The following is a 21,864-nucleotide window of genomic DNA, read 5'->3' on the forward strand; positions in this document are numbered from 1 at the left end:
CTGATTGGCGGAGCCGCGTCGCCACGTGTGTTGCTGAGTGGAGGAGCCGGGCCGCGCGGCCCCGCCCCTTCCCGGCCGGGCTGGTGACGTGGCTGTTGCTGCCGTGGGCCGGCAGGGCGGGGCCAGCGGCTCGTACCAAGCGGCGAGCGGGACGGGGGGAGCGGGACGGGGGGGGCGGGGCGGGACGGGGGGGGGGGAGAGGCTGAGAGGGGGCTCCCCCCGGGCGGAGCGGAATGGGCGCGTCCGGCGGGAGGGCGGGGCTGGGCCCGGGGCGAGGGGGCACTGAGGGTGTCTGGGGGGGGCTGAGGGGAGTTTGGGGGGGGGGTATTGGGGGCATCTGGGGAGAATTGGGGGGTCTGGGGAGCATTGGGGGGGGGTCTGTGGAGCACTGAGGGGGTCTAGGGGGTGCTGGGGGGGGTCTGGGGAGTATTGGAGGAGTACTGGGGGGTATTGGAGGAGTACTGGGGGGGTACTGAGGGGGGTCTGGGGGGATAATGACGAGTACTGAGGGGGTCTGGGAGGTACTGAGGGGTAGTGAGGGGATCTGAGGGGTAGTGGGGAGGAACTGAGGGGGTCTGGGGGCCTTGGGGAGGTACTGGGAAGGTCTGAGGGGAGTCTGGGGGCATAATGAGGAGTACTGAGGGGGTCTAGGGGGGTACTGAGGGGGTCTGGGGGGGTATTGGAGGAGTACTGGGGGTATTGAGGGTGTCTGGGGTGTACTGGGCGGTACTGAGAGGGTCTGGGGGGTACTGAGAGGGTCTAGGGGATATTAAAGGTGTACTGAGGGGGCCTAGGAGGGTACTGAAGGGGCCTAGGAGGGTACTGAGGGGGTCTGGGGGGTACTGAAGGGGCCTGGGACACCCCTGCTGTGAGGAGAGACTGGGAGAGCTGGGGCTACTCTGCCTGGAGAAGGGGAGGCCCAGGGGGTCCCGTCTGTGTCCGTAACCACCCGAGGGAAGGCTGCAGAGAGCACGGGGCCAGGCCAAGAGGCACTGGGCACAGCCTGGATCTGGCAGACCTTTATCATCTTTGTAATAAAAGAAGTTAGATACAAACCTCTTTGTTTCTCATTGTAAGGGCGTCTTGTCCAGCCCTTAAAAGACACTTTGTCACCCCTCACCTTTTCCATTTTTTCAAAGCGCAGCGTTTCAGAGCAGGGTGCCATGTTTCACCCGTATCCTGGGATAGAAAAGGCTCTAGTAAGTCCCTAGGTGTGCCTCCCCTTTGTGTAGAGGAAAAGGCTGAATGTAGGCCGTTTGTGATCATACAGCCGTGAGCTTTTCTTCCCGTAAGCCTACGGTCCCAGCCAGCCACCATTGCCACAGCACGGTCCCCGTGGCTCTGTACAGGTACACACCTGAGATGCATGGCTTTGTGTTTGGCTGCCTTACCATAAAGTCACTTTATCTGGACCCAGCTTACCACATCGGGAAAGCGGCTCTCGTTGTCCTCGTTGTACCGCCTGCCAATGTGGATGTCAACTGCAAATTGTATTAGGAGTGATTTTAAATTTACTTACAAGTGACTAATGGAAATATTGACTATGTACGTGTATAGGACTGATCTGGGAGGGACCCCATTAGAAGTAGCCTTACTCATTGTTTTATAACCAATTCTAAAAAAAAAAATCCATGTGCCCCGTGTTTGATATATGCTTAACTGATGTTGTATTACACTGTTTTTTTCATTAACACATGGTGCAGTTCCAAGTAAAAATTATTTGAAAAGTTTATTACACCTCCCAGAAGAAATATTTTTTTTTTCTTTTTGTCTTCTTGAAGCATGAAATGAGATTTCTGTTAGGCCTCTGGCTGCTATTACTACTTCCTTAATAACTGAGTCGCATACCAGTTTTTTTTGGTACTTAGCCAGGAAGTGTTCTTGCATCTACATTTACTACGTATCGTACAGCTGCCCTTTCTGAAGACACATACTATTCTGGCACTTTTTTAGCTTTCTAGAATTTCCCCTGGTACATCTAGGTTTACTGAAGAGGAACGTAACAGGCAAGGGATCTCCACAACCAGCTGGTTTAGAGCTCCTCGGCCACAGTTACCACCAGAAGAGCTTTGTTGGTTACTAATGGACTGAAATTTATCACATCGCTGTTAAGTAATTCACCCACGGATCTTCCTGGTTCTTGACAAGCATAGATCATAAATGTTCAATGAACACTTCTGCATCATTATTGACATTTTAATCATGTCCATCTACTAATGGGCCTGTACCATTACTATAGTTTTTTGGGATTTTTGCTGTGCACAACCCTGCCAGCTATGGATTTCCTTTGATGTGCTTCACTTCCAATAACTACTCTGCTTCTCATAACTTCTCATTTATACCAACACTTTTTTGTTTCCTGTTTTCCCCATTTGGGCTATTTATTTTTTCGTTTTTCATCATTCTCTCTCTGGTCTGCTAGTAAGACAGGAACGGCCAAAGTATTTTCTTTCTTGATTTTGGAATCATTGCTCTTTGACTGTCATTCTTTTGACTCACTGAACTCTTTCTGAAGAGCTTATAATTGTCATTTGTAAACTCCTACCTAAATTTTTCTTCCTGCGTGCACTCTGATGAGCTGAAAAAATAGCTCTATTAAAGCACCAGATGTATGCAAAGTCAGGTCACGAACGTTCCCTTCCAGACAACCGCTGACTTGGAATCCAAAGAATTTTTTTTTTTTGGCATCATTCATTACACTCTAGTCCAAAAGAGTTTACCTTGTGCCGCGTGCCAAGCAGCTCGTGTTAGAATATTGTCATTTTTAGTAACTCAAATGACACTTTATTATTACATCCATATGGTCTTTTGCTAATATTTTCTTTATTTAGATAACTCTTCTTTCTTGAGTGTCTACCCCTTCATATGTTTATAAAGAGTAATCAAATTCCTTCTGTTTTGCTAGGCAAACCAAGCCAAAGGCTTTTATTCTTCCCTTACACTTTTGGCTCTCTGTTCCCCCGTTCATCTCACTAGCCCTCCCCTGCACCTGTTCCCATTTAAATTAACATTTCTTGCATAGCAGTGCTTTCAACAGTCACGTTGAAGGGTAACTCTAATGTATTTGAATTTAAAACTCCATTGTATTTATAGATTGTGCCCAAAATCTTAGCATTGTGTTGCGCTTTTTGCAGGAAACTCTTTATTTTCCCACCAGTTATTCCAGCGGCTTAGAAACAAATACTCAATAACCACAGACACCAGCACATTTCAGGGGATCTGAATGCTTCCTTCACAACAAGACTTGCACTTCTACCTTTGTGCTGATTCACGAGGGTTTATTACACTTGAGGCAAAACAGTAACAGCTCTGTGCAAGTGTCCCTATCACACCCACGAGCATTAACTCATTTTCTCATGTTACTTTCCACCCCTGTCCCACCCAGATCAGAAGTCTGCCAGTTGCTGCTTTTTGTTTTAAGGGGTCCAACAGTTTTCAGGTGAGTCAATGTTTTCTTCTAGACACCCTACCACTGCAGCATAAGGAATAGTGATCATAATCCGTTCTCACTTTTCTGTTTTGGAAATTTATTTCTCTATTACATTGGCAATGCTATTCAGAAATCCTTAAGCCAAACATTGCAATACAACAGTATAATTTTCTCTCTGTATTAAATTCTTGTGCCAACAAAACCAAACTTCCTGCTTTTTGCAAAGCATGACTCACATGCTCCATTCTGTTTTGACTGTGTGACATAAGAGATCTATTTCAATCATATGACAATAACTTAAGATCCAACCAGACATTTATCTGGAAATCAAAGCCTGTACTTGCAGGACGGATGGATGTTAATAGGAACGGTGCTTTACATAACTCCACCTAAAAACTTGCCTGCTTTTCTTGAATAACTTGGTCGCAGAGCAGCCAGGCACAGCAGTGAAAACCCAGCATGCCACCTTGTGGCTGCCCTGTACCAAGGGCCATTAGTAGTCCCTTGCAAAATTATTTATTTATAGCCCACCATTTCCCGCAGGAAAACTCAGGCTCTCAAACTACTGCATATATTGGAATTAGTATACCAGCACCCTTGCTGATATCTTTTATAAGCAGAATAAAGTCAAGCACCAGACCAAACCAGAGACGGGAAGTGAAGGAGGTATTATCCAGGAGAAATGCCACCGAACTGGAGTTTGCAGGATAAAAAATTAGGTAGCAAGAATGTAATTGCTGGGATGTGGCTGGAAGAACAGGCTTGGACAGCCACTGCCAAACAGCAAAAGAGTTTGCCTGGAAAGATGAGTGCTTTAAAATGCTTCCGCTTGCTGTCTCCTGTGTGTTGGTGAAGTTTTACCTTCATAGGTTTTATCTTCTTGGCTGTTTCACACCACTTACGAAATGAATGAGACAGACAGTTGGGTAAACACATCTGACACCCTGGGACTGCTGTGCCTTCGCTAGGATTTCATTCAGGTTAGCACACCTGCAATAGGTTTAAGCTGGGCGGTCTTACAGCCTTCCCCCTGCCAACTGGTTGCTCTTGCTGCCTTCCTCATACAGGCACAAACAGGAAAACTGACTCTGATTTTGCCAGTTGTTTTGCCGGCAAAATCTGTAAAATTCTGAAAAGCTGAAAAATCAGCTCCTTGTCCACATATGGAAGTAGCAGGAAAAATTGGCAAATGGATGGTTCCCCACCATAGGGAGGGAAAGCTCCTTTTTGGGGACAGTGCTTAGACCAGAGCAGCTTAAATAAACTAGCTATACAATTCCCTTTCAGGGAGGTGTTACAGGCTAAGTTTGTCTGAGCCGGTTCAACCTCACACACCTGGCAGGAAACTGCTCTTTTTACCTGTGTGGCAATCGGTTCAGCACAGGGGCTGAGCAATGGCAGAGCCAGCATGATCTGTGTACCCAGGACCAGAATGGATGGTGGGTGATGAGAGTAAGGAGCACAATCTTCCCTTTTGTCAACAGCAAGCTGTTCTCTCTGCTACCCTGTGATTTCCTAACGTGTAATTTCAGCCTCAGATGAAAAATCAGCACCCAGAATCATGCAGCCGCCCTCCCCAGCCCGACGGTCCACGGTCCACGCTTCCCTGCTCATCAGTGTGGCATTTTGCTAGGGTTAACATCTCGCAGTTGCCACCCTGTTCAACAAGGAAAACATCTATTCAAACAAAGCAGGTTCAAACGCCTCCCTCTGTACTGAAGCAGAGAGGATGAGTGTTGGCTCCCAGAGCGGCTTTGACAAGGGGCAAACACAGGCTTGTACAGAATGACTTTGAACCATTTGCAAATAGAGCTGGCTGTCACTGAAACTTAGGGAAAATGCATTTCTAAAAGGTCCAGTGCCCTCTTTTTGTGCACAGGCAAGTCTTGGCACACCAGAAATTGAATATTCTGGGAAAGATCTTCCTGCGTTCACTGGAACTGTACCTCACCGACTGATTCAGAGAAAACGCTAACAGAAAGCAGCATTATCTGTAAGTGGAAATGTTTGCATTCCTCCAGGCACGTGCACTGCGGGATGCGTTTCAAGCCAAAGCCACCGGCAGTTGCTTTGAGGCTACAAACATGTTTATCACCTCGTCTTGAACCTCAGCAGCAACACTCCTCACTCAGGCGGGATTTGAGAGACTCCCGCATGTAAAGGTGGGTTTGCTGAATCAGTGTAAAAAAAAAAAACAGGACTGGTTTTTATTTCAAGCAGAAGTCAAACATTTAGGATGCTGAACGGAGTGACACCCAAACCCAGTCAGCTTCTCCTTCAAAATTAATGCATTGTGGCACTTAGGAGGGATTTCTTTCTGAAATCTAGATTCCATTAGCTGTGCGTTTTTGGACTTTAAAACGTGTATCTTGTGGAAAAATCATTGCCAGCAAACAAAACTCCAGGCTCCTCTGTATAGCAATCACATGCTCTTAATAGCGAGTCACCTGCTCTATACAGAAAGGTAAGGCCTTAGCTCACTCCGATAAGCCTGGGTGATGATAATAGAGCCATTGTTCAAATAACGGCCCCATTGTTCAAAGGCTGGCGTGCCTGCCCAGGGAAAACAAAAGGAAACGTTTCTAGCCTTAAAAAATCACAGCGGAATTGCAGAGGTTGGCAGCAGAACAAGTCAGTCATGTGCAGAACTAAAAAAAAAAAAAAAAAAAAAGAGTCAACAGCAGCTTTTCTGTTGTGCAAATAAAAAAAGATTCTCCCCTCGTTGTGGTGTGACCTTGTACCTGCAAATCCCAGCTGCCTACGTGGGCTGAAGCCCGGAGAGGGCTTTTTTTTTTTGTACCAGTGCCTGGTCTCAGCTTGGCTGCCAGGTTTGGGCTTGATCCGTGTCCCCGGGATTGTCTCGGGGGACGGTGTCAGCAGGTGACAAGCCACGACAGAGGGGAAAAGATGTGGAAAAAGTAAAAAAAAAAGAAAAGGTTTTATGCGCTCCCTGATGGAAAACCCCATTGGGCTTTATGCTGGGAGAAGCACCAGCGGGTGCCGGCCGCCCCAGGGGCCAGCACCTCCTGTCCCGTCCATGTCCCCTCTTGTCCCAGGGGTGACACTGCCTCTGTGGGGGCAGCTCCCCTGCTGCCAGGCGGGGAACAGGGGCTGTGAAGGGCTCCGGGCAGCACCAGGGCAGCAGCCCAGCTCTGCCCCGACCTCACAGCACCGCGGAGCTCCCCCTCAGCACCACAGCCCGGCCGGGAGCCGCTCCCCCAAGGGGGCACTGTGGGAGCTGTAGTCCTCGGCTCGCCGCACTACAAGTCCCAGCCTCCCGCGGCAGCAGGAGGAGGAGGAGGAAGGGAGGAAGGAAGGAGGGAGGGAGGTGGGAGGGAGGCAGCCGGCTCGGCCCAGGCCCGCAGCCCGGCCGGGAGAGCCCCCCGGGGGCGGGCCGCGGCGGCATGCGGCTCCCCGGCAGGCTCGGCCCGCTCCGCAGCACCGCCCTGGCTGCCCGGCCGCCGGGGAGGGACAGGGGCAGGGGCAGGGACAGTCACACGGACAGGGACAGGAGCAGGGACAGGGACAGGGACGGGGACGCGGCCGGGGGCACGGCAGCCTTCTCCCGCGGGCGGCCGGGCGGCACCATGGCCGAGGAAGCCAAGCGGCTGGCAGCCTGCGCGGCGGTGGACAGGCACGTCCAGGTGAGGCGAGCGGGACCCCGGCTGCTTTCCCCGTCCCGTCCCGATCCCCAGGCTCGTCCCCGAGCCGCCCTCCCCCCGGGTCGGACACCCTCAGTTTTTCCCCTCTCTCCCTCCCTGTGAGCTGGGCTCGCCCCCGGGCTCGTCGCCCCTCAACCCAGCGAGCCCTGGGGGGGAGAGGGAGAGGGGGTGAAGGGTTTCGGTCACCCCCTCAAGGGTTAAATAGGACCAGAGGTGTCCCAGCTTTGGGACAGGCTGGTGGGGAATACTTGAAGGATCGGTGGTTGTCGTCGAGCAGTGGGTTATGGTCGAGCAGTGGGTTATGGTCGAGCAGTGGGTTATCTCACCATCTCTTCAACAGCACTGAAGAAGGGGTGTAGGGCTCCACGTCCATATTAGCACTCTTGGGGAGGAAAAAAATCCCTTTTTCCACCCTGCTTGCCCCCAGGCCCGGTTGTCAGTGGGTTCCCCGGTGTCCCATAAGTGTTTTGCTTCTTTTGCAGCCGCTCTGTCCTCCCCCAGCTCACTGCAAAGCTGACAGTGGGGCAGGGGGAGCCCAATTCTCAGTGGCATCAGCTCCTTCCCTTGCTGAAAGCAAGCCCCGCGTTGCACGGTGTGTGGGTTTGTGAAGGGTTTGTGTCGCCAGGAGCAGGGCTGCTCAGTGCATGGCACTGCTGGGTGTCGTGCAGTGGGTGCACCTCAGCCTTTGGGGCAAAACGTGACTCCTGAGTCCTGACTTTTGCACTATTTTATGGTCAGGCAGACTTAACGGTGACGTCTGGCCCTGTCCCAACTGGTTGAAGTTCAGGGCCTGGCTAATAATGAAAGAGGCAGCGGTGGGGGTAATATTGCAATGTTTGCTCTGCAAGCTGGCTTGAAGTGAGGGTGGCGAAGCAAGTCAGAGTCCCCCCAGAGTTGGATGGTCTCAGCTATTGCAGAAAACCCGTCTCCCCTTCAGTTTGTATCGGGAGGGAGCAGCTGCTTTGCCTAACAGTTTTGCTTTTGGCCGTTGCTGCTATCACTGCTAGCAGAGGGAGCAGTAGGATCCCCCCAAAATGCAGCTGCAGATCGCCTCCCGTGTGTGCCATGCACGTGTGGTAGGTGCTGCTGGGTTTGGGTTTGGGTTTGGGGCTGGGCTGTGCAGGACGCAGCTCTCCTGCCTGACTGCTGCAGGCTCATGGCACTGGGGCTGTCCTCCGTAACATCAGCTCCTTGGGCAGCCTGTAGCAGCTGCATTAGGTGGAGATTAGCAGGGGATACCTTTTTTTTTTTTCTTTTTCCTCTTCTTTCTCATTTAATTAAAGCCAGGTCAGTGTTTTTACCCCCAGCGCTTGTCCCTGGGCAGCCGTAGGAGCAGAGCCCACGATACCGGAGCAGGAGCCCTTCAAGCAGACACCGGGATGGAGGAGCTCAAACAGGAGCAGCACAGGTAGCATGGACCCCTAAGCTGCCTGGGGACAGCTGGCTCTGCCTTTATACAGCTCCTCCAGCGCCGCTGTAGGCATGCCTGCCACAGAGGACTGAAGATGCCCATGAGGAAACTTCAGCCTTTGGGCTGTTTATCTCCAGCTCTTTGCTCATGTAAATCCGAATCTTGGAAACTTGTGTTGGACCGGCCATGCCTCTGTTGTGTTCCTCATGCACTCGCTGTGCCGTGCCCTGTCTGTAGCTTAGGGCAGGCTTGCTGTGCACCCGTGTTTAAAACTGGGGGATTTGCGTTGGTTTTGCTCCTGGTCTGGCTGAGGTTGGAGCTGAGAAGGGAGAGGTGGGAGCCATGGTAGGGCAGGGGTTGTGACAGCACCGGTTTAGAATGGCTTAAAGTGAATTTTGGGAAACCTGCTTAGCCCAAAGTCTTGCCACCTCCTACAGGGGGGTGCTTTGCCTCTTGTCACCGATAAACACCTTCAGGTTTATTGCTGTTGATGAGCCTGGTGAGCTCTTCCCACTTCATTACAATGGGGTGGCTGATGCTGAGGCTTTCACCATTGCTTCAGGGATCCCAAAAAGTTGTCCCAGCCTGTAGAGATGAGGTCAAGGAGATGAAACTGCCCCTTGCATGGCCAAAACGAGCCTTGCTCGCCCCTTGCAGCTGCTCTGCTGGGCTCTGCCAGCCAGGCAGGTGAAACTGAGAAGCCCTGGTTGCTGCTGGGCTTCTCCCATGTCGTAGCTCTGCTGGCAGTGTCGCAAGCACGCGGTGGTGATCTGTTGCTTTCCCCTTCTTTTGCAGAGTCACAGTGGTTAGGAAGAGCTGGAGCTGTTTGTGTGCTGGGTTTCAGAGAACTTTTTATTTTTTTTAAGCTTTTAAGCTGCAGAAGCAAGGGAAGTCATTAATCGTAGGGGAGTGTGACCTGCCTTGAGCTCTGCCTTTCCAGGCAGGCTCACGTCCCAATAACGTTTCAGCTGGTTGAAATGCTGCAGATGTGGCTTTGTCCACATCTGCTGAGCTCCGACTTGTTGCTCACGGAGGAAGAGCTGCCTGACGTCCGAGAAGTAACACCCAGCAGCTCTGTGCTTGCACCTCTGGCTGGCTGGAAGTCTTTAGCATCTGAAATCTCTGTAGTGATATCGTGCCCTCTTAAGTCAATTTAAGCTTTGGGTCCCGTCCAAACCAGGGGCAAGTACACTGAAAATTAGTGTGCGAGACGCCACAGGTAGTTCTTGGTGGGTGGGAGGCTGAGTTGATAATAAAACACAGGTTTACACGGCAGAGCATCCTCTGGGGCAGGCAACACGACTGCGCCCAACCACCCTCAGCCTGCGGCGTGCTTTAGAAACGTGTCTGTGTTATGGGTGAGACCGCAGTGATCCTCGAGCTGGACCACGAGCAGAGAAAAGTCCAGGGCTGAGTTGTGTTTAAAACGTGATCCTCTTCAGCACACGCTGCCAGGCTCACTCATCCTTCAGGGGTGTCACTGGAGCCTCCTGCAGCCAGCTCCGTGCCCTGTTTAAGGGGACGGTGTTAGTATCTTCTAGGAACTGCTTTGCCTTGGCTGCTGGTGCGTGTCCAGTATTTACTAACAACACCGTTGGCAGCAGCCCGCTGCTGTTACTGTGCGGCTTCTTTGGGAGATGTTATCTGGAGGCCGTTTCACCTTCTTCCTCTGTGGTGTTGGGGGAAGCTCCCAGCTTTCCGGCAGGAGAAGTGCTGCCGTTGCCTGCCGAGAGCTCACCTTCCCCTTCGCCTGCTCTCGGAAGGAAAAGACTCGTCCTGTGCCGGGGCTGGGGCTTGCAAACTGGGCTGCTTATTTTTGAGGAGACGTGCCGCTGGCTGGGAGTGCCAGGAGGCTGAGCTGTGAGGTCCTGTGCAAGTGTTTCTCAGGCTTCCTTCCTGCTCTGCACTGGGCTTTTGTGCGGGAGGACAAATCCTGTTGCTTTGGCTGTCCTCTTCACAGTCCCTCAAGGATTAGTTGGAATTCAAGCCCCTACCTGCTGCTGCTGAGGCTGCCTCTGGTGCTGCCAGCAACCAGCAGCGAGCGTGCATTGAGCATCCCGAGAGCCAGACACAGCGGTACTTAGCGAGCTCAGGTCCTGTAAGAAGTGGGTGAGTCGCTTCAAATCCCTCAGGCACCCTCACGGAGAGCAGACAGCGGTCCTGCCGTGCTGGAGCGAGCTCCTCTCCTTGTCTGAAGCACACTGTCAGCGTGTCAGCGGGCGTCTCCGTGCACGGTTCCCCTTGCACGTGCCCAAAATACAGAGTCTGCTGGAAAAGCAGAGGGAGGCCTTGCACCGTGCCCCACTAACAGCTCTCCCGTCTCTCTTTGATTTGCAGAACAATCAAGTTCTTGGCATCGGAAGCGGTTCCACGATTGTCCACGCGGTGCATCGATTAGGTAGGGTGCTCCCCTTCACGTTGCTCCTGCTCCAGAAAGTCCTCTTGCCCAGCTGCCCCAACTAATCGATAACCAGGCGTACGTAGATCTCGTGCTCATACATTGGGTGTATTCACCCGCTGCCGCGTCCTTCTCGAAGCCGGAGGTTGCAGCCGAGTCTTGTGCTCCAAGCTTTTTGCACAGAGAGCCCCGAGGAGGGACTGATTCCCTCGGCTTTGCTCAGCGGGGCAGTGCTTTCCACCTGCTCTCCCCGGAGAGCCAGGCGATGCGCTTTACTGGCACCCGCCGCAAACTGGAGCTAAAAAACCTTCCAGCTCTGCCCAAACTGGAGCTAAAAACCTTCCAGCTCTGCCCGGTCCTGACTTGCTTTGTGGCTTCGGGCCATGCAGCTGCTCTGCTGCCATTAACTCGTTTGCATGCAGCTCACGCTGCTTGCTCGCACGCACGGCATTCACGCCGAGGGTCCTGCTGAGGTGTAAGCAGGGCAAGGAATGAAATCCTGCTGCGCCTTTTTTTTTATACCCTACAGCTAGGTCCATCTGCTTGCCTCGAGGTGCAAATTTGCTCAGGGTGTGATTTGGAAATTTTCAGCCTCTTTGCAAAATTCTCAAGTGAAGCAAACGCATTTTTGCAGAGTGAGTGTGAGGGTAATTATCCTCGTGCTTCATTACGGTGGGCACCGAGGTTTAAAGTTCCCTTTCGGCCTTGGGACTCTGATTTGGAAGCAGAGCTCGGTGTGTCTCCGGCTGCTGTGGCTGCAAAGTCCCCTGGTGACTCCTAGCTCCTCGGGCAGGGGACAGGAGGGATCGTGGTGTGATCTGCCTGTCACACCCACGTCACCCCACACCATGTCTCCTGCACGCGTTGGTCTGGGAGGTGGCTTGGGAGCTGCGATTCAGCTGCCTGGCTTTGCCTCAGTGTTACAACCACTTCCAAATTTAACACGGGATCGATCTCAAAAGAAATGTGAGATGTGAGTTGTAGCAGCACATGGCCCCGTGTATTTCACCCTCCACCCCTGCAGGGCTGCATTGCCTTGAAGCCTGTGGCCCACGTGCTTGTTCTGATGAGATGGCTGTTGCATTGTGTTTACTAAAATCACATTTTGTCCATAATGCTATCGTACTGATAGATTTTCGTAATTTGAAATTAACCCGAGGGAAGAAATCTTTCCTTCCGTTTAATGGAATACCGTGCTTCATTAATCCTTTCCCTGCCGTATATTTAAATGTTTTATAAGAAGTGGACGCGATGTCCCCAAGGCAACAAGCCAGAAAACCTCTCAGGCAGCTGCTGCGGCTCTGTTTACAAGGAGCACAGCAAAGCCCGTCTAATGGAGCGAGAGAGGGGAGCGGGGCCGATGTCCCAGGAGCTGCTGATGAGGCACAACCCTCGCTCCTCCGCTGCTGGAGACCCAAAGGTTAACGGCTCGTGGTGTCCGGGGTGTTCGAACGCTGCTGCAGAAACAGAGCCTGAGCCTCTGCAAGGTGGCTCCTGTTGGCGTTTTGAGCGTGACCGAGTTATTTGCAAGCCAAGCAAGTAATTGCGGTGATTCAGAGGGGCTTTTCTGAGCTGATTCCTTAAAGCGAGAGTTGGTGTGCTGTGTTCCCTTCTGCAACGAACAAACCAAGGCTTCTGCTTTCTTCCTCCAGCCGAGCGGGTTAAAGAAGAGAACCTGACAATTGTCTGCATCCCTACGTCCTTTCAGGTAAGCGCTTCCCTCCTTTGTTTTCTTCTCGTCCAGGCCCTCACAAACATCTTTCCTTTGGCTGTGGTGACGCAGGCTCATAATGCAAAACACGTTGGAGACACTGAGTCTCCTTCCCTGATTCTGTATCAGGCCCTGAAAGCTGTAAAAATCACGGCGCGAGCTCTTGTGTTTTCAGGAGGAGCTTGACAGCACGTATCAGCTGGGTTTTACAAGAGATTGCGGGAGAGAAATCAGCTTAGTTTTTCCTTTGCAGTGCAACTTTTGCAGGGATCAGCTCACACCAACCTAGCTGTCGAGAAGCTGACGGGGAGAGGGAGAATTGTGGCTCTGTGGTAAAACTCAGAGCTGCTCAGGAGGCTTTTGAGCTGCTTCTGTGCCTTCAGGCAAATGCCTTTGGTCTCTCTGCCTCTGTTCCCTGAGGTGGAAACTTGCCGCAGAGGAGCAGCTGTGCACCTTGTCCCCTTAGGGTGGGGAGAGGAGACGGTGCCAGCCTGTGGGACAGGGGCCACTCGCAGGGTTTTCAAGGCTGGGTGGCAACACTCCGGTCTGGGAATTGGACGTTTGTCCTTTCCCTTTTCCTGGTGTGGATTCCGGGATTGTACTTTTGTCACAACTTTGTCACCGTGAGGCCGATCCTGCGGTGAGGCAGGCTGCCCAGAGAGGCCATGCGCAGTTTCAGAGGTTTGTGTAGCAAAGCCCTGAGCAGCCTGGTCGCTGGCCCTGCTGTGAGCTGGAGGTTGGATGGAGACCAACCTAAATCATCCTAAAACCTTATGAAAACTTAACACCCTTGTGCCCTGCAGATGTTCTTTCAACGTGAGGCTCTCTCTTCTCAGTGGTTGCAAACAACCAGTGGCAAACTGCTGCAAAAAGCAAAGAGTAAAAAAATAAATATATATTTTAACCTGTATCAGTACTTCTGTTTCATGCATACACTGTAGTGATGGCCTCTCTTTGATCTGTGTAAACTGATCCCCATCCTGAGATGCCGCATGCTGTCAGAACGTAGAAAAACTCCTCTGAGTTACGTCGTTAGGTCTTAGAGGGAATGCTGATAAAAGTTTCATGGTGAGTGTGAGCTGGAGCCTGCCCTGCCTTGAAGTGCTGGGATCGTTGGTGTAACGTTACAGAGTTCCTTCCCAGTAAAACACCCAGGTTGCTGGTAAAGGGAGGAGATAGGTCACACACCTGCACGAGCCCAAATCCCCCAAATGTGGGGCTGCCTCGTATCTTGTGCAGTCTCTTAGACCTCAACCAATTCGCAGGGAAACGTTCCCAGGTCAGCAAAACAGCCTCTTATTTTCGCTACGTACAGGTGTAAATGGCTGCCTGAGGTCACTGGCAAGGAAGAATTGCTTTCAGTGGGCTTTTATTCTTCTCCCTTCCCTGTTGTAAGGTTGGGTTATTCCATCACCATCAGTAAAGCTAGTGCCGGGGTAAGTATCCGTCCCTTGGCTTTTGCATTGTCTCTTCTTTGCACCCGGACGCGTGCCGAGAGCACGGAGCCAGACCCTTGTTGGCAGCGACCCGTCACTCGTCTAATCCCCGAAGGACCCGTCCTCCAGCCAGCTAACGCAGTGCTCCGGACTGCATGTTGGATCCCCGGGGCCGGGCAAGGAAACGGGGTTAACCCGCTCATTTCGGGGCGTGCAAGCGCTGCGCAGGTCCTGCCACTTTGCCCCCCGTTGTGGGAGCTCTGCTGCTGATTTCTGCCGGCCTGCTCTCATCGCCTTGCAAGCAGAGGGCCCGAGGAGAGCCACCTCGTTTCCACGCCGCTCGCTCTGAGCCTGTCCAGGATCTGGCCTGCATGTGCAGCACAGTGTTTTCCAATGCTTTCAATTCCCAGATCCCTGAAATCTCTGTACACGAACACCACGAATGTACACCCACTGACGGGGGTCTTTTTGTACTTTGTGAGCCCTCGGGGCAATCCCAGTGCACAGTTTGATCGAGAGCCCGCAGCCCATGGGTGTTAAAACTGCATGCTGTAAAATGATAGAGAAATAGAAAAGATACAGGTTGTTTCTCATTGCCAGGACTATCTAATTCTTCTTAATGTTTCTGGAATGCCCCTACGTGTGACTGGTGCGCTTTGTAAGTGGGTAAAACTGCTGGGAATGAATTAATCCAGGCTGTGACGCGGGTTTCTTGGAATAGCCACAGCACAATCAGAAGTTCAGACTCAGGCAGAATTCATGCAAGAAGGGACTCTCACTCAAACAGTGATTTGCAACAGAAAATTCAACCCATTTAAGGTTCTGTAAGTTTCGTCTTACATTTAAACAGGTGGACAAAGGGGAGAGTGGCTCCAGGTGCTCTGTGTCGTGTTGCCACTAGAGGGAAATGCACGGCTACTTCAGTAAAAGCCGGTCGGGGCCACCAAACTGCTGTTTCAGGAGGCTTCCCACACTTTTGCCATGAGTTGTGCGTTTCCTTTTTGCTTTTTCGATTGTTGTTTGTTCCTTTCCGATATGAATAACACTTTTATCGTTAGCCCCATGTCGCTACGGTGCAAATAATTCATTTTCCTGCTCCTGTTTTTCAGCCAAGGGAAATCCGAGGGGCTAGATGGGTGCGGGGGAATATAATGTCCAAGCTGAAATGGAAAATACAGGACTCAAAAATCCCATATGTGTCTTCGGTCTTAGACACAGGTGTCTCCCACCAAGCTGATGGGGCTTCCTGCTGTTTAGGATGGAGAGACCTGCACTCAGGCCATTCCCTTTGCACCATCTGAGCGTTTGAGTTCGAATCATCATTATTTGGATAAAAGAATCCGGTGCGGAAGCAGCGTTTTCTCCTTGCCATGCCTTTGTGCTGGCCACAGCCTCTCTGTGAGCTCAGGACAGAGTCCTGCAGGCCTCCCAGGGAGCCTCCATCCTTGCTGCGGCGGGGGGAATGACCCCACAAGGCTGTTTTCCTTCCCTGCCCCTGGTAAATGGTGTTCGCTGTGTTCTTGGTGCGCAGGCCCGGCAGCTGATCCTGCAGAACGGCTTAACGCTGAGTGACCTGGACCGACATCCAGAGGTAAGCGGGACTGAGGCCTCACCTGCCCTGCCTTTAGCCTGGTCCTTCCTAAAGCACCAGGCTCGTCTGTCCTCCCTGGGGACAAAAGCTGCAGGACAGGAGAGAACCAGCTTAATTTATTTTTTCCCTGAGCTTTTTAGTTTGCTCAAAGCAGTGGTCTGGCTGAGAGGCTGGGTTTTAGGGTGACTCGGGCAGGGATTGCAGGGCCAGGAGGCTGTCTCTGCTGAACCGGGCTCCTCCACTTCACAAAACCCACAAATGCCCTAAAATCCCAACCGCCGACACCACGACGTGACCAAGAAGAGCAGGGCTTCTCTCCGGGTGGTCCCCTGAGACGGCAAGTTCACCTCCTGTCTTCACTGAGAGCAGCACCTTGAGGCCGTGTGGGTGAGGTTTCCACACCAAATTTCTTCTCTCCTTACAGCTTGACGTTGCCATCGATGGAGCGGATGAGGTAGACTCAAACCTCAACCTTATCAAAGGTGGCGGGTGAGCTTTGCTGTCTGTGCATCTGCGTGGGGTGCCGGCGGTGGGTGGCTTCGGGGCTCCGCCGAGGAGCAGTCCGATGTTTTCTGACGTTTTGTTTTGTTCCCTTGCAGTGGCTGCTTGACGCAGGAGAAGATAGTTGCAGGATATGCCAAATGCTTCATCGTTATTGCCGATTACAGGTAAATATTAAGATTTGTTACGCCTCTGTCTTGTGGGAGGATTTGGATGGTCGTGTGTTAGGCTATTACAGTTCTTCCATCGGGTCAGGGGAGCAGGGGTAAGTGGAGATGAGCCTGATTCCCAGTGCTTCACCAACTGAATCTGGCCTTTTTTCCTTAATTTTCAACTCAGCAGGGCTGCTTCCGAGTCAGCAGAGCTTGTGGGGAAACGGCTGCTCCGTTCTTTCTGAGCTCAGTGATTGTCGGCACGGAATAAATTTCCCCTTCTGTGCATGCAGTCTCGAGGCTGTAGAGAAGCCAACCTCTGTCCTGTTTGTCCAAAGTGTGTAAAAATGGGGCTTATCAGCAGAGCTTTCCGCATTGAACTTGTTCTTCCTGCACACGTGCATGTGCAAACTGAGTGCTTTGCTCTCTAGAGCCTTACAGCTGAGGGATATGCAAGAGGGAACGCGATAAGTGTCTTATGTTAGTTAATTGTGGTAGCCATGTAATGTCTGACACTAATCCCGCCTCAAACGGTGTCCTCAGGAAAAAATCAGAGAGTCTCGGGGAGCAGTGGAAGAAGGGAATCCCCATTGAAGTCATCCCCATGGCTTACGTCCCTGTCACCAGAGCCCTGACCAAAAACTTTGGGGGTGCCGCAGAGCTGCGGATGGCTGTCAGCAAAGCGGTGAGTGGCCCTGATTGGCCCCGGGTGCCCAAAGGAGCCACCTGAACGTGACCAAACGGAGGACCTCTCGTCTGATTAAATCTGGCCCCTTGTGTAATTCCTCCCCAGTTATACTTCGGTTAATGAACTGCGTGTTTAGATGTCGGGGTTGCACACGGAAGGCCTCTCTGGCCTCCCTCTCAGAGCAAGCAGCCCTGAACAAGGAGAAGAGGGATTGCCAAGCCTACGTCTGAGGGCTGCTCTGGGTCTCTCTGTTCAGAGCCCGGGTCACTGTATTTGTGGGAACCCTCTCTGTCCTGCCGGGGCCTCCATCTCACCCACAAATACTTGACCTGCTGCTCCGCAGGGATGTTTGGGGTTGGAGGGCAGTCTGTGCCGCCAACGTGTCTTGAGTTGGGTGAGCAGCTCCTGGTGATCCCAGGCTCCTGCGTGCCACACTGAGCAAGAGCTGGACTAAATTAAAACCGAAGCTGCTTTGTCTCCACTGCCACTGTCCTGTCCTGGCCGGGGCAGTGGGACTTAGCCAGGGAAAAAGAGACCTGTCTGCAGGAACAGCTTGAGCTAACGCCTGAAGGCTGAGTACTTGGTTTTGATGCATTTCAGCCCTTGGCCAGAGGTTGAGGGGCTGTGTTTAGGAGCCTGAGAAGAGCAAACCAGTTGTTCTCCATATATTGAGACCAGCCTTTCTCGGGGAACGCACATTGGTGCTGCTCCAGCACGAGCCATGACCTTGGAGGATGCTTTTTTCCTGCCGTGGTCCTTGCTGGAGTGTGTGGTCACAAACCCTGCTCCTAGCTGCTGAGACACCTTGTTCTCAGCCCCATTTTGTTTGGCTTTATTGAAAGGACCCAACTGTTGGGCTTGAGAGAGTGCAGAGCACATCTGGGACGCTGAAGGCCAGCAGTCCTTCAGCTCCAAAACCTCCCCATGGCATCCAGTAGTGTGTGGCACACCCTTATCTTCGGGGTAGGGGGTCTTATTTTGGCTTCAGTTGTATATGGTAGCTTTTTTAGGACATTCATCGGGTTTTACTCTTGCGAAAAGGATCCTCTACCACAGTGATGAAATCGCATCATTATTTCCAGCTTCTGCGTTATTATCTGTGACCTGTATGCAGAAGAATGCAGGAGGCACAGTTGCCTTGGGTGATGGTTTTTCTTACAGGCTTATTGTTCTCGTGGAGCAGGGCACTGCCCTCCTTTACTTGAATGATGACTTTCTCTAAACTGTTGCAGCGGGGACAGCTCCCGGTGCGAGGCTGTGACAGTCCCTTGCTGTGCTTGCTAGGAAAAGAGCTCGCGGTGCTGACAGATGGGTTTGCTTCCCAGGGCCCCGTGGTGACGGACAACGGGAACTTCATCCTGGATTGGAAGTTTGACAAGGTTCATGAATGGAGCGAAGTGAACACTGCCATCAAAATGATACCAGGTAATGTCTGTAAATAAAAAACAAACATTGGCTAAGGCTTGAAAGCCCTGACCTTGGGATTGTGTGTGTGTGTACACCATTTTGCATTTTAGATACGCCAGTCTTATTCTCTTCCTTACTCTCCTTGTGTCCATTTAGCAAGGAGCTTTTAATGGAAACACTGGTGGACTCAGGAACGAGGGGTTTGCACTGGGCTATGTTATTTTCGTTTTTGCACTGGGCTGTGTTATCCAGAAACTGCTTACAGCTCCGTCTCAGTACTGTTGTGTAGTCCTGGGGGCTCACCTTGCTGTAAGGTTGCAGTATATCATACCTATTGTTTTAGCTATTTATGTGCAAAAGAGAAGCAGTGGCCAATGATACTGTGTGCAAATGGAACAGCTTCTCTGCAGGGACTCCTGAGCAGATGAAGCCTGGCTCAGCCTCGTCTGGCTATCTTGTCTGGAGGTCTTAGCAAAAGCCTGCTCTTGAATCTGGCCAGCTTTTGAATACATATTGTTGTATCTTTTATCTTTGAGTTCATCCCAGATAACTGCCTGCCCCTGCAGTGCACAGCAGGACTGCCTTTAGCTTCACTACTGCTTGTGTATTGCCAGAACGCATAGGAACAGGCTGGGATCCTGTTGCAAAGTGGCAAAATATTGTCCTGGCACCACAATTAAAGCGCACGACCAGCCGGAGGCCTTGAATTTAGGCTTGGTGAAGGGTTCCCAGTAACTTAAAGCTGCTTCTGTTTAGTGGCTTTGCTTCCCTCAATGCCTATTAGAAGGCTGACTTGCTGAAAACAAACCCATTTTCTTTTTCCCAACTCTCGGAGCAAGCTGCTAGGGTGTTACCTCTGCCCTGGCTTGTCCTGGTGTCTGTGGTCTGAATAATTACCTGGCACTTGCTCGCAGCCAACAGTAGATGGCGGGTTCAGACCTTTGGCAGGAGCAGATCTAAACAAACCAGTGGCTGATGTAAATGAACCAGTGAGCGCTGCCGGGCTGGGCTGTCCCCGTGCAGTGCTCCATATCCTAGCCAGCTCACCCAGCAGTATCGCTGCTGGCACTGAGTATTGGTGGCCTCTGTCTTTGGGTCTGTTACGGGACCAGGGTTTTGGCATGCTGAGTGCCACGTGCACCAGCAAGCTGCCGCCTTGGGGGCTGCTGTGCATCGCTACAAATTGCCAGCGTTAAAGTTGCTTGAGGTTTTCGTGTGCCTCAAAACAGAGCTAATGGTATCCCTGGGCTTTTCATTTGTCTGTATAAGGAAGGACCAATGGGATGAGCATCGCTCTGGTGCTATTTTTTTTTTCTTCCTCCTTGATCTTTGGCCTCAAATCCATTTTGCTCGTAATTCCCCTTAGACAGCGTGATTAACTTCTCATGGACTTTTCTGTGGCCGTAATCTCTGTGGTATCAACGGTTTAAGCGATGTGAAAAGCTGGCTTTTCTCCCCTGTCCCGGAGGAAGTTTCGGTTTGATTCCTAGAGGAGTCTCTTGCTGGCTGGGAGAAAAGCCTGGAGGCTCTGTTTGAACCCGTGGCACTGGCTTGCATCCTCCACCTGCCTGGTTTAGAAACCACTAGCCTGGGTGTTTATGGGCTCTGGCTGCGGCTCAGTGACCACTGTGAAGTTAAGAGCACCCCATAATTACCTAATTAAATGCAACCAGAAGCACACCTGCTAATGGGCTACAAATTGCAGAGGCAGCAGCAGATCTGCTGTCTTAACATCTGCAAAAGCGTTATCCAGGTGTACTCTAAGAAGATAATTTTTCAGACATGTTTAAAAGCTAAAGTGGGTAAGTTTATGGCTGTGTGGCTTCCTCTGATTCCTGTGGGTTGTCAGACAGCTGAAAATGCCATGTTTGTGGTTGTATTAGTGTAAACGTGGTGGCTGGGGTGGTGTGAACATCAGGGGGAGCTCTGGGAGCTGTTTCTTACTCTCTGTAGAGAATTTCCTCGGTCTGGCTGCGTGGTAAAGGCTTCTGGTGTGGCTGATGCAAGTCACCCAGGCTGGACACATTTCTGTAAACCTCTCTGGCATTAATGCTCTCGTTCCCAGGTGTGGTGGAGACGGGGCTGTTCATCAACATGGCAGAGGTGGTGTACTTCGGCATGGAGGACGGCTCGGTCAGCGTGCGGGAGAAGCAGCCCCGCTGACGCCGGCGTGCTGCCCGCTCTGCTTCGCCTTGGGCCACTTGGATTCAGCTGTCGTAACGGTGCCAGCCTGACGTTTTGCCTTAACGAGCAGTGGGTATCGCAGGAGGCGGACGGGGAGTTGACCAGAGTCCGCTGATGTGATACTGAATGTCTTTTTTTAAAAAAAAAAAAAAAAAAAAACACAAAAGAAATTATATTCTATTTCTAGATATATATATATTTTTACTTTATAGGAATGCTGTCTTTTTTTAAAGAATCATTTAAACAAATTGCTTTAACATTTTGATTTTCTAAGAAATATTTACCAAAAAGAATACTTCTTGTTTTGTGTTTTTTTGTTTTGTTTTGTTTTTCTTTCTTTTTTTTTTTTTTTTTTTTTGAACAGAACTTGAACCCTTCGGGGTGCTCTTAGCGCTCAACGATTGAGGTCAGAAATACAATCCTAATGCGTCATTCTTAGCTACCTTGGCTGGGAGGATGATGTGCATAATGGGAGCACACCCAGTTGGGACCTGCTGATGCCTTATTTGGAACCTTTTTGGTTCGGTATTTTATGCCTTTTATTTTTTCTACACCACTGTTTTTTAATAGTCGGGATGTCTAATTTATCCTCTGTGCATATGACAAATCTCTGAGCCTAGGGACACTGTGGTCTCTGCCTCCCTGTGTCTGGGATGTTAATAAGGGCCTTTTTTGGGCCTCTGTATGGAGGAGACATTCATCCTTTGAGCCAAAATCTGTTCTTGTACAACTGCATTAATGTAGTACCTCTGTTAAAGCCTGTTCCAGTAGCTGGAGATGTTCAGAACTTCGTCCTTGTAAAAGGAGAGCAGAACCTGAGGGTCCTTGAGGATGTTTACGGAAGCATTTATGAGCAGCTTGGGGCAGTGCAGAATACTGTTCTGTGGCAAATTACTGGTTTGGAATGAAGGTTAATTACCACCTCTCGCAGCTGGTTGATTTGTGGAAGGATAGAGCAGAATGCGAAGGAAAACCGAGTCTTCCTGCCTAAATTTACTGTATGTAGCAGGAGGGAGACACTCATTTGATATATTGTTCTCTGTGTACAGGTGCTTTGCATGGTTCTGATGTCAAAATGCAAGCCCTCTTTTTGTGTTAGAGACACTGAAATAAAGAACTGTTATACCAGGTCTGGTGGTGATTTCATTCTTAAGGTAACTACTCCATGGACAGGTTGTTGTGAGACTGATTTATGCTCTAGTTCCTTTAAAAGTTTCTGTCTGCATTTTTCCTTTAAAACGGTACTTCACCCAAGCTAAATTCACCCTGTTGCATTTGATTTCTTTTTGCTCA

The 21,864-nt window shown here is 51.0% G+C and overlaps 2 protein-coding genes across 2 annotated transcripts in view; both read left to right on the top strand.

The window, feature by feature from the left end:
- Window positions 1-6,785: 6,785 nt before the first annotated feature.
- On the top strand, window positions 6,786-21,701 carry RPIA (ribose 5-phosphate isomerase A). Its single transcript, XM_040555223.1, has 9 exons — window positions 6,786-7,074; window positions 10,841-10,901; window positions 12,554-12,609; window positions 15,580-15,639; window positions 16,064-16,128; window positions 16,239-16,307; window positions 16,836-16,977; window positions 18,306-18,405; window positions 20,453-21,701. The coding sequence occupies exons 1-9, from the start codon at window positions 6,835-6,837 to the stop codon at window positions 20,548-20,550; spliced, it is 891 nt and encodes a 296-aa protein (XP_040411157.1). The 5' UTR covers window positions 6,786-6,834; the 3' UTR covers window positions 20,551-21,701.
- The window catches only part of SUCLG1 (succinate-CoA ligase GDP/ADP-forming subunit alpha), a 34,990-nt gene continuing 32,925 nt past the window's right edge, over window positions 19,800-21,864 (top strand). Inside the window, exon 1 of the mRNA XM_040555222.1 lies at window positions 19,800-19,811. The gene's annotated coding sequence lies outside the window, so the exon portion shown is untranslated. The remainder of the gene's footprint in view (window positions 19,812-21,864) is intronic.

This window comes from Cygnus olor, chromosome 4 (assembly GCF_009769625.2).
Source record: "Cygnus olor isolate bCygOlo1 chromosome 4, bCygOlo1.pri.v2, whole genome shotgun sequence".
Classification (NCBI taxonomy): Eukaryota; Metazoa; Chordata; class Aves; order Anseriformes; family Anatidae; genus Cygnus; species Cygnus olor.

Bases quoted from the DNA above. Each gene is read 5' to 3' on its own strand.
- RPIA (XM_040555223.1), top strand. From the start codon at position 6,835: ATGCGGCTCCCCGGCAGGCTCGGCCCGCTCCGCAGCACCGCCCTGGCT. The intron at 16,978-18,305 runs GTGAGTGGCCCT...TTTGCTTCCCAG, and splicing joins GGATGGCTGTCAGCAAAGCG to GGCCCCGTGGTGACGGACAA. The intron at 18,406-20,452 runs GTAATGTCTGTA...TCTCGTTCCCAG, and splicing joins TGCCATCAAAATGATACCAG to GTGTGGTGGAGACGGGGCTG.